Source organism: Ipomoea triloba, chromosome 15 (assembly GCF_003576645.1).
Source record: "Ipomoea triloba cultivar NCNSP0323 chromosome 15, ASM357664v1".
In the NCBI taxonomy this organism is placed as follows: Eukaryota; Viridiplantae; Streptophyta; class Magnoliopsida; order Solanales; family Convolvulaceae; genus Ipomoea; species Ipomoea triloba.
This window is the reverse complement of record NC_044930.1, coordinates 18,579,088-18,591,563: the sequence shown is the minus strand read 5'-3', so window position 1 is coordinate 18,591,563 and position 12,476 is coordinate 18,579,088. Positions and strand designations below refer to the sequence as shown.

At 43.1% G+C, this 12,476-nt stretch overlaps 1 protein-coding gene across 1 annotated transcript; it reads left to right on the top strand.

The window, feature by feature from the left end:
• The first annotated feature begins 223 nt into the window (after positions 1-223).
• LOC116005805 (putative mediator of RNA polymerase II transcription subunit 15) lies at positions 224-10,844 on the top strand. Its single transcript, XM_031246044.1, has 2 exons — positions 224-382; positions 9,720-10,844. The coding sequence occupies exons 1-2, from the start codon at positions 224-226 to the stop codon at positions 10,842-10,844; spliced, it is 1,284 nt and encodes a 427-aa protein (XP_031101904.1).
• The last annotated feature ends 1,632 nt before the right edge of the window (positions 10,845-12,476 follow it).

The following is a 12,476-nucleotide window of genomic DNA, read 5'->3' as shown; positions in this document are numbered from 1 at the left end:
CATTCTCCAGTCGGATTTTGTCCCAAAAAGCTTGCTTGTTCAAATTGTAGTCCAAGAGGTTTTGGACTGCCTCTTCTGATGTGGCAAAGTCGAATGCAGCTCTAAGGCCACCCACTGAGGTTGTGATGTCAATCTCGTTGAATCGGCTCTCAGTCTTGCCCTTCGTGACCTTAGCATTCGCGAACCATTCGGTGAAGTCGAGGTCGTGGATGGTTCGATAATCATGCGTCATGTATTTCATGAGCCCGGCCTTTTCAAACTTCTTGAGGACTTTCTCCGTCTGCTTTGGGTTCGTCGAGTGGTTGACGAATCCATCTCTGTCAAGGATACTCCCTGCCTTAACTTGCTTGATGAGAGTTCGAATATGGGCCAACTCTTTCTGGTAAGCTTCAGAAGATGAGGTTGAAGAAGATGATTCGGACGCCATTGTTGATAGCTTGGTGTTTTGGAGGGAATGTGTATAGTGTTTGTAAATTGGGGATTTTGGGTATTCGGTTTGAGCTTGAATCCGGGTAAGGAAGATGGGTTTGTCTTTTGTATCTTGTGGATTTGGGTCGGATATGTGGGTAGGGTTGAGAGTTTGACCCGACGAGTGATCCCGGTTGATTTAAAAGAATTGAAAGGTCAGAAATACCCTTCTATAACGGTTATGTGTGCATGATATGGTGAGGGTATTTTTGGGAAAGTGTGTCACGGTTTAGGATGAGAAAGTAGGGTTATAAAATAAGATAACTTTATAAGCATGCTCCCACTAATCAAGATAGCGCCCTTAAAACTTGGAAAACCGTCAGTAACCGAAGACCACGTGGCTATCATTAATTTCCAAATTAGCCGTTCCACATATATCCGTTGAACACATCAGTTTCACCTTTCGAAGGTGAACACTCGTCGGTATCAGTTTAAGGATCTTCCCCCTGAGTGATTGATCCCTAAACCTCCTTATTCCTCCGTCTAGATCTGGTTGACCGCATGACAACATGTTTAAGTGGTTAAGGATCTTCCCCCTGAGTGATTGATCCCTAACCCTCCTTATTCCTCCATTTAGAGATACACACAGAACCAGTTTGTTATCTTTCGAAGTGATCTCTCGAACTCCCCTTCTTCGAGACATAAAGTATATATACGCAAACTGATTAAGTATCTCTCGAACTACTTGTCGAACACAGATTGCAAGAAGAACAAGATTGATTCATCCAAAAGATATCACTTGGAACATATCCTTAAGTTCATTTAGTGATTTCCAGATACATTACATATGAATCAATATACTATTAGATTTCCTAGAAACTTTTGTTTGGCCTTGGAAAGCCATATAGGAATCTAACGTTAGAGCAGGAACTAGCCATCTAAAATCCTATTTATTCTAGTAACAGAACTAGAGGTGGCTAATACTTCTTGTTCTTCTCTACCTCTCCGCTGCTGCACTCCTCACAGGCTCCATCTCCCTTTCCCTTGGTTCTTCATTTGGTTGAGGGAGATCCTTTTCCGGAATGTGCAGCTGTAGGAGTCCCACTTATACGGGACTTTTCTCCTGACTCTAGTATCCCACCATTGTGGATCTCCACGCATTTGGGGATCCATTCACCTTGGATGGGAACAGGATGCTTGCTTGGATTATCAGGAAACTCCGCAATCTGTTCACCCTTAGTTGATTCTGGATAGTTTTCTCCTTGAAAGTCTTTGGACTTGGCTGCCGATTTCCTTCCTCTAGACCAGAATGGTACATCGTCTTTTCCTTTCTTCTTCTCCATGAAGAAGTCGATGACATGAATTGCTGAGAAAGCCCCTCTATTTATAGCCCAAAAACTTATCACTGTTGAGTCACAAGATGCTAAATGAATGACCATTCAATGCTGTGTAACTCCAAAGCTGCCATAAAGTTGATGAAACCGCTCCTCACATGCGAAACAGTTCATGGCACTAAATACAAGGAGATAAGATTTGACCGTTCAACCCAATTCTAACCTTAGTTGAGAGAATCTAATTTCACATAATGCCTTTGTGAAAATATCTGCTAGTTGCTCCTCCGTTGCAACATATTCCAAAGTTATATCCTTTTTCTCAACATGGTCTCGGATGAAGTGATATTTTATGTCAATGTGCTTTGTCCTTGAATGTAGCACCGGATTCTGAGTAATAGCTATGGCACTAGTGTTGTCACACATAATCTTAACCTCTTTAGATTCAACACCATAATCGAGTAATTGTTGCTTCATCCATAAAATCTGAGCACAACAACTTCCAGCTGCTACATATTCTGCCTCAGCGGTACTTGTAGCTATCGAATGCTGTTTCTTGCTAAACCATGAGACAAGTCTTCCACCTAGAAACTGACATGTCCAAGATGTGCTCTTACGATCAATTTTACAATCGGCAAAGTCCGCATCTGAATATCCCATAAGTTTGAAAGATCCACCTCTCGAATACCAAAGTCCAACACTTTGCGTACCCTTGAGATATCTAAGAATCTTTTTAGATGCATTTAAGTGACTCTCCTTAGGACTTGCCTGAAATCTAGCACATACACCTACTGCAAAGGATATATCTGGTCTACTAGCAGTTAAATAAAGAAGAGATTCGATGATACCTCGATACGTAGTTTGATCAACCTCTCGGCCTTCACTGTCAACATCGATTGCGTAGAGAGGTTCCCATAGGTACTTTGACTGAAGATTTCCCTTCTATATTGTATTTCCTGAGCAGATCCTTGGTGTATTTCTCCTGGTTGATGAAGATACCTTCCTTAAGTTGTCTTACTTGTAGTCCGAGGAAGTAGTTGAGTTCTCCCATCATGCTCATCTCGAACTTCCCTTTCATCAAACTGGAGAACTTCTCGCACAAGTCTGGATTGGTGCTTCCAAAGATGATATCGTCCACATAGATTTGCACCAATAAGATATGATCTCCATCCTTAATTCTAAACAATGTTTTGTCCACTAGGCCTTTGGTGAACCCACACTGAAGTAGAAAACAGGATAAAGTGTCATACTAAGCTCTCGGGGCTTGTTTCAAGCCGTAAAGTGCCTTCTTCAACTTGTATACTTTGTCAGCTCCCACGTCCTTCAAGAAACCCGGAGGTTGTTCAACGTACACCTCTTCTTCAAGAAGTCCGTTCAGAAAAGCGCTCTTGACATCCATTTGATACACTTTGAAGTCTTTGAAGGCAGCATATGCGAGAAAGATGCGAATGGCTTCGAGACGTGCCACCGGAGCGAAGGTTTCATCAAAGTCTATTCCTTCCTCTTGGCAGTATCCTTTAGCAGCAACTCTGGCCTTGTTCCTGACAATGACTCCATCCTCATTCATCTTATTTCTGAAAACCCACTTTGTTCCAATGACGTTCTGATGATGAGGTCTCGGAACTAGTTCCCAAATGTCGTTCCGTTCAAACTGATGAAGTTTCTCTTGCATTGCTTGCACCCAATCTGGATCACTTAGAGCCTCATCAATCACCTTAGGCTCTATTTGAGATAGAAAGCAAGCGATCATGCTTTCTCTGGGCTCTATTTGAGATAGAAAGCAAGCGATCATGCTTTCTCTGTATGCTATTTGAGATAGAAAGCAAGCGATCATGCTTTCTCTGTATGCTGATCGAGATAGAAAGCAAGCGATCATGCTTTCTCTGTATGCTGATCTGGTCCGAACCTTGTCGATCATGCTTTCTCTGTATGCTGATCTGGTCCGAACCTTGTCACGTATGCTTTCTCTGTATGCTGATCTGGTCCGAACCTTGTCACGTATATCTCCAATTACTTGATCAGCGGGATGGCTTCTAAGCCATCTTAGATCAGGTTGTGGCTCCTCAGTTGACTCCTCGGTGGTTGGTTGGGATGTGGGAGGCTCCTCAGTTGACTCCTCGGTGGTTGGTTGGGATGTGGGAGGATCATCTATGATCTGGATTGAATCAACTGAGGATGTGGGAGGATCATCTATGATCTGGATTGAATCAACTGAGTCAGTAGCATTCTTCTTTGTAGTGTCTTCATCATCTGATTCTGACTGGAGTTCTGCTACGTCTCGAACTATCGGCTGCTTCTCATCGAGAGGTAAGTCTGATCTCTCGATCGTTTCCGGTTGAACTTCCTTAGAGTTTTCAACTGCATCTGTTGACTTTGATGGTTGATCTGTCGATGCTCTATCATCAAAAGAGACATGTATGGATTCTTCAACCACCAATCTCCGCTTGTTGAAGACTCTGAATGCTTTACTTGTCAACGAGTATCCCAGAAATACACCATCGTCTACCTTTTCGTCAAAAGCCTTTAACTGAGTCTTTCCATTGTTGTGGATATAACATTTGCATCCAAATGTGTGGAAGTAGCTTACGTTTGGTTTCCTCCCGTTCCACAACTCGTACGGAGTCTTACCAGCTCCTTTCACGATCAAGGATCGATTTTGGGTGTAGCATGCTGTGTTGACTGCTTCAGCCCAAAATCCCTGAGATATATTGGCTTGTGAGAGCATGGTCCTTGCAGCTTCCTTGAGAGTTCTGTTCCTCCTTTCAGCAACGCCGTTCTGTTGAGGTGTTCGAGTAGCTAACAACTGATGATGAATCCCGTTCTCGCTGCAGTAGCTCTCGATCACTTGGTTAACGAACTCTCCACCTTGATCTGACCGAATCTTGAGTATCGAGACATCCTTCTCAACTTGAACTTGCTTCAAAAGATTTGGTAGGGCAACTTTTGTCTCGCTTTTCTTGGTTAAGAATACGGTCCAGGTGAATCTTGTGTAGTCATCTACTACCACAAGAGTGTACTTCCTTCCTCTCATGCTGGGTGGATCCACCGGGCCAAATAAGTCCATATGAAGAAGACTTAGTGGTCTGGTAGACGATGTCTCGGCTTTGGTTTTGAAAGAGGATTTGATCTGTTTGCAACGTTGACATGCCTCACAAATCTTGTCCTTCCGAAACATGACTTTGGGCAGTCCTTCCACAAGATTCCTCTTAGTAAGCTTGTTGATGGTTTTGAAGTTTAGGTGGCTAAGCTTACTGTGCCAATCCCAGCATAAGTCCTCTTTGCTCCTTGCTAGCATACATAGGGATGCTTTGGCAGATCTCCAATCCACTATGTACATGTTTCCTTTCCTTGCTGCTTCCAGGACGACTTCGAGAGATTCCTCTTGTATGATCTGGCACTTGCTTTTGGTGAAGATAACTTTGTAGCCCTTGTCACAGAATTGGCTCGTGCTAAAGAGATTGAACTTGAGTCCTTCAACGTAGGATATCTCCTTGATCACCAACTCATTCTTATGGATCTCACCAACAGCCTTTGTGCGTCCTTTCTTCTCGTTGTCTCCGAATGTCACCAAGGGACCTTCGATAGGATTCTCGTTGTCTCCGAATGTCACCAAGGGACCTTCGATAGGATGGTCGTTGTCTCCGAATGTCACCAAGGGACCTTCGATAGGATGGATGTTGTCTCCGAATGTCACCAAGGGACCTTCGATAGGATGGATGTTCTCTAGCAATGTCACCAAGGGACCTTCGATAGGATGGATGTTCTCTAGCAATGTTAGATTTCCCGTCATATGTCTTGAACATCCACTGTCAATGAACCATATGTCCCTGGTGTCCTGCATGCAAATCAAGCATATTTAGGTACCCAAACTTTGGGTCCTGGTTGGTTAGTAAGTTTAGGCATCCATTTATACCTTGGGCCCATTACTCCAGGCCTAGGTGCAATGTAGCCGTTATACGATTGATAATCATAAGGAATGCTAGCAAAGACTCTGGGCCTCTTAGGTGCATAAATCAGCTTAGGTTGAGGCTTGACCTCGAACTTACACACCATGCCCTTCATGGCCTGTTTGGTCACGTGGTACCGTTGAAACTGAGGTTTATTCCACGGTTCATATTCTTGTGACCAATCCTCATCAGATGGGTAGTGTCTGCCTTCCTCCATCCGTGAGTTCCTAACTCTATGGATCTCAGACCTTCCATATTTGCCTTGAGGCGCATTATATGGAATGTAGCTTGTTTTGTACTCGGAATGGCCTTGCGAGAGATAGCTAGGTGATCTTTCGATATTGTAAACCCGACCATTCTTCGTAGCTTTCCTATACTTTCCATTGCTGGTGTATAGGGACGGTTTGTGAATAGCTACCCTGGTCTTTCCTGTTGGTACTTTATGACCTTTATTCGGTTTGGATTGAGATCCTCCATTACTTGAAGTTCCCAAACCGTTGGTCTGCTTATCTCTCTTGAGAAAGTTCTGACGGAACCTTAGTCCGGTTCTATCATTCGTAGGTCTATGATCATTTACCATTTTCTCCACTACTTTGGAGGAATTAGTAAACGATGCAATAACCTCTTTAAGACTAAGCTCTCTAGCCTCTCGAGCTTTGCACTCTTCCTTAAGTTGGATTATTTCAGCTTCTAAATTGTTTACTTTGAGATTTAGCTCTGAATTCTCTTTCGAGACATTCTTAAGCATTTCTCTTTCAGCAATTAGTCTGCTGTTCTCCTCCAGAACTTTAGCATGAGTGCTATTAGCGATGTTGAGGTCCCTCCTGAGTAATTCCATGGTCTCGAAGGGATCCTCATCGCTTCTAAAAGAAGAACATTGGCAAGTAGAGATAGAGCAGCGAGATGTAGAAGTGGAGGTTACCTCATTGTTAATAGCCATTAAGCATTGATCCTCCTCTTCTGTAGTGTATAAACAGATGAGCCCCCTCTCATCCTCTGAGCTGCTGCTTCTCGCTGGAGGTTGATGTCTCGGACTCCTCGATTGCCTTCTCAAGTTCCTCAGCCACAAGCGCCTTCCTGCGCGAATGCGTCTTTGATGAACTTTTGAAGCCTCCTTGTGTTGGCTTCTCTCTGGATTCCTCTTTCCTCCTGGAATCCTTGCCTTCTTGGCCTTGATATTTGCTTACCGGTGGGTAAAGACATTTGGCCTTGAAATGCCCCGGTCTCCTGCAGTTATAGCACAGACCTTGGTTTTCTTCCTCCGTCCTTCTAGATGGATATCTTTCATTTTTCCTTCTTGAGGAGGAAGGTGAACTTGTATTGCTCTCCGGTGTTTTCTTCATGAACTTCCTGAATTTTCTCATAAAAAGAGCAAATTGTTCGTCAGATAAGAGATTTGTGGGATTAGGATCTGACCTTGAGGAGGTGGATGGTTGATCAGCAACCAGTGCCACATTTCGTCTGTCCACCACGTCCTCATCTTTCGGAAACATCTCAAATTCGAAGGCTTTGAGATCTCTAAATAGTTAGTCGGTTGTGGTGTTCTTCAGATCCCTGTGATCGCGCATTGTGATCACCTTCATCTCCCACTCCTTGGTAAGGCCTCGTAAGACCTTCAGGTTTAGCTCCTTTTGTGGGATCTCCTTCTTGAGATCACTAATTTCGGTTGACAACTTCATGAACCGAGATTCCATGCTGTCGATGCTCTCTCCTGGCTTCATCTTGAAGTCCTCAAACTTCTTCATTGCCACAGTGAGCTTGTTCTCCTTTTCCTGTTCATCACCTTCACCAATCAACATCAAAGTATCCCATACCTCTTTTGCCGTGGTGCACTTTCTGACTCTTAGGAAAATGGTTTCGTCTATAGCTCTGAAGAGGATATCCTTGGCAATGTTGTCAAGGTTGTTTCTCTTCCTATCATCACTCGTCCATTCTTCCTTAGGTTTTGGTACCTACTTTGGTGTGTCTTTGGTTTGCTCTGCAGAAGTGTTGACCATTAAGATCTTGACTGGTTCAGTTGATATAACCTCGGCCATCTCATCATGGAGGGCTGATAAGTACGCAAGCATGCGTGTCTTCCAGTCATCGAACCTGCTAAGATCAAAAAGGAGATGTCTTGACAACATGCTATCCATATTGAAAATTATCTCGTGCTTTGAAAACTTTTTAAAAGATTTTTCAAAGAAGGATCTCTAGGCAATATAAACAAAGGTTTATATCGATCAAAGAGCTTGCTCTGATACCAATTGTTGGTCCCAAGGGGATGGGGTACAAGTCTAGAGGGGGGGGGGGGGGAATAGACTTGTATAAGATTTTTGCAAATCTTTTTTTCGACCTCTCGTGTGTATTGGACTTAGGATGTTTAGGTCCGATACCTCACAAGATGAAGACAAAGTTTTATGCGCAGCGAAAAAGTTATCCCCTTTTAATTTGCACGAGTTTGAGTTAGTTCGAGAGGTGTGGTTATATGCAGTGCAGTTCGAGAGATAGTTAGCGAGAGGTAAAAACATAAAGTAAATGCGAGAGAGATTTTTAAGTGGTTCGGCCAACCCGCCTACGTCCACTCTTCTTCTAGAAACTCCCTAGAAGGATTGCACTAAAACTTCCCTTTTTAGTACAATATCGAGCGCTTGAGCTTTGATCACGAAGCCCGCCTTAAGCCTCAAGTTTTTCGCCCCGCTTCTTGTTACTGCACCTCTCGAGCACTTGAGCTTTGATCACCAAGCCCGCCTCAAGTCTCAGGATCTTCACAAGATAGCTCCCAGGTTACTCCGCCTCTTCTTGCCTTCTCCAAAGCAAGGTTGTTCCGGTTGTCACAGGTTGAGTGTAACAATCTCCAATCTGACCAAAAGCTTTCGTTGGATAATCTTCCTCGTAGTGCAGCTTCGGTCACCTTCTAGATGTGTAGTAGTTTAAGCTTTGTAACTCTCTCAAAACACTAAGATGTGTTTTCTCGCTGTTATGAATATCAAGTATGATATTCCAGATTAAGCACTTGCACTTTTGAACGTTTGAACTAGACACCTCTTATGATAGCTTGAATTTTTCAAACTTTTTTGAATTTGTGTCTTCACGTCCTTATATATGAGAGTTGAGGAATAATTCCGTTGGAGGGAAAATTATTCCGTTTGAAATCTGTTCCCATGCCGATCATGGGACTTGCATATATTTAGCATGTTTCATGGAGTGGTGGTCTTGTAACTTGAACCTTTTGTCTTGTAATGAATATCCCATATTCCACTATCTTGAGTCCATACTTCACTTACTTCTTTTGGTAAAAGTTACTCTTTTTATATTCCCATTGATCCTCGTTTTAGGGAATAAGACCGACCTCTGATTGGTGCATCTTTTATCCGTTGGTTGTGGAGTTTTGACGTGGCATCCACTTCCGGCTGTTCTATTTTCCCATAATACTCTGTCAGCACCTCCTTAATATTTTATCTCCATGATATTCTTTTTCTCCAAACTTAGATTACTTTATCTATGCGTGTTGACTGCCGCTCAGTTCATTGGAGAAGTGCTAGTCTATCGAGACCAAAAATTGATGTCTCGATTACTTGATGTCTCGATCTCATGTCTCGAATTGGATTGATGTTTCGAGAGATTCCATCTCTCGAACTCTGGACTTAGTTGATGTCTCGCAGACCCTTATTCCTCCAGTGATGTCTCGTGCCTTCTTCTGATCTATCTATAAGCTTACAACACGAAACTTCTAAGATGTTCAAACAAGTTCACCTTAAGCTTAAATAATTTCCGAGTTGAGCTCAATTAGTTGGTTGTATTTTCGCTCTTAGTTTACTTGTTGAACCTACATATATTTCCTATCTATCGAGACTTAGGGGATTGAACATTACATTTGGTATCATCAAAACCTATTACAGTATGTTCCTAACAACAAGTACCTCTTGTAGCCTGTTGTGCAATTTGTGGTGGAAATCATGTAGCTTAGACACGTTACCTGTTAGACTCCGGTAACCAAGTCCCTCAGTCTAATGTAGAGCAAGTTGATCTCATTGGTTATTCTAGACCATAGGGCCAGGGGCAAGGTTATGGGAACTATCAGCAGCAAGGGAGAAATCAGTTTGTTCCCTCTTGGAACAATCAGGGAAATCAAGTGAGGAACAATCCACCAGGTTTTCAAGGTAATCAAGGGAACAGAGGTGGTAATCAAGGAACTCAGTGGAAAAATAATCAGAATAATCAGAATCCTAATCAAGGGCAATTCCAGCAAGGGAATCAGAATTTCGGGAACAATCAGGGTCAAGGTTTCTCTAGACCATCTCAGGATATTGATATGCAGATTCTCATGAACACCATGATGGCTCAGATGAGCAAGTTACAGGCAACCGTAGAGTCTCAACAAGCTACCCTAAGCTCTCAACAAGTACTAATAGAGAGCCTCACGGGGCAACAGCAAGGTGGTGGTAATCAGTTTTCTAATCAATCCTCATCTTCGAATGGTAGACTGCCAGCAAGCATAGAAAATCCAAGGAAGCAAGTGAATGCAGTGACCACGAGAAGTGGATTAGCTTTGAAGGATCCTCATTTTCCTTCAGATGATCCAGTGCCTGAGAAAACTGATAAGAAGGATGAGGGCATTCAGGTTGAAGATGTTCCTGATGAGAGTGAAGAGGAGCCTGTGTTACAGAGAGATAGTGCTAAGGGGAAAGCCCCTATGCAAGATGAGAGTGCTCCGAGCAAGAAGCCTGAGAAGAAAGATAAGCAGAATGGTGACTCAGTAGTTCCTTGCAATCTCCTACCATTTCCACAGAGATTATGGAGATCCAAGGAAACTGAGAGAGAAAATAAATTCAAGATGATGTTGGATAAGCTGGAGATATCTATGCCCTTTGTTGATGCAGTGACTCAGATTCCTTCATACAAGAAATTCTTGAAGGATATTCTGAGTAACAAGAAGAAACTAGAGAAGAGTGCTGTGGTGGATCTCAGTGAGTGGGCATTGACATGTGCAGTTCTTCAACAAAAGTTGCCTCCCAATCTGAAAGATCTAGGTAGTTTTACCATTCCCTGCATCATTGGGGGATTTGTAGTGGGCAGTGTCTTATGTGATCTGGGTGCCAGTGTTAGCCTGATGCCATACTCTCTTTGTAAGAGGCTTAACCTGGGCAGCCCAAAGCCTACCACCATGACTCTCTAGATGGCTGACAGATCCATTAAGCGCCCAGTGGGAGTTCTTGAAGACATCCCGGTGATGGTTGATCAGTACTTCATACCGGGAGATTTCGTGATTCTGGATATGGAAGAGGATACCAAGGTTCCCATTATCCTTGGTAGGCCTTTTCTAGCTACTGTTGGGGCTCTCATAGATGTAAAGAGGGGAAAGCTTGTGATGGAGGTGGTTGGCCACAAAATTGAATTTGACATCTTTAAGATGGCCAAGCACCAACCCTCTTACATCGATGAGTGTCATGTGATTGAAGTGCTGGAGTAGTGCAGTGCAGAGGTGGAGGAAGAGGAGGATGAAGACTCCTCTGAACCAGTTGTTGAGGAGCTGGAGGATTCGCTAGAAATAGTGGTTTCTCTTGCTCCATTCGAAGAGGAGCAGGCCCTGAAGGTAGAATTGAAACCCTTGCCTTCGAGTTTGAGGTATGCATTTCTTGGCTGTAATTCCACTTATCCTGTGATCATCAGTTCCTCTTTGAAGGAGGAACAAGTTGAGGAACTGTTGACTGTGCTCAGAAAGCATAGGATGGCTATTGGGTATTCGATTAGGGATTTAGTTGGCATTGATCCTAAGTGTTGCATGCACAGAATTTATTTAGAGGATGATGCCAAGGCTAGTGTGGAGCCCCTCAGGAGGCTAAACCCCAATATGAAAGATGTTGTTAAGAAAGAAATTTTCAAATTGCTTGATAATGATATTATCTACCCTATTTCGGATAGCAAGTGGGTTAGTCCTATTCATGTTGTTCCGAAAAAGGGCGGTATTACTGTTCTTAAGAATGAGAATAATGAGTTGATCCCTACTAGACTTGTCACTGGACATCGTATGTGCATTGATTATAGAAGGTTGAACAAGTCTACTAGGAAAGATCACTTCCCCCTCCCTTTCATTGACCAGTTGCTGGAGAATCTCCTACAACGAATATTTCTGTTTTCTAGATGGTTTTTCAGGTTACTTTCAGATTTCTATCCACCCGGATGATCAGGAGATGACTACGTTCACATGTTAATATGGTACCTATGCTTTCAAGCGTATGCCATTTGGCTTGTGTAACGCACCAGCAACATTGCAGAGATGCATGGTGTCCATTTTTTCAGAATTTGTGGAGGAGATTATGGAGGTGTTCATGGATGATTTTTCTATCTATGGGAAGTCATTCAGTGAATGTCTCTCTAATCTCGAGAGAGTGCTATGCAGATGTGAGGAGGTGAATCTTGTGCTCAACTGGGAGAAGTGTCACTTTATGGCTTCAGAAGACATTGTTCTTGGGCACAGGGTGTCTGCAAGGGGAATTGAGGCAGACCCAGCAAAAGTTGAGGTGATTGCTAAGTTACCACCCCCTAATTTTGTGAAGGGAGTGAGGAGTTTTTTTAGGTCATGCTGGGTTCTACAGAAGATTCATTAAAGATTTCTCTGGGCTTGCTAAGCCCCTTACTCATTTGCTTGCTAAGGACGTCCCCTTTGATTTTGATGATTCTTGTCTTGTGGTTTTTGAAAAATTGAAAAATGCTCTTTGCCATGCTCCCATTATTCAACCCCCTGATTGGTCCTTACCTTTTGAATTGATGTGTGATGCTAGTGATTTTGCAGTGGGGGCTATGTTGT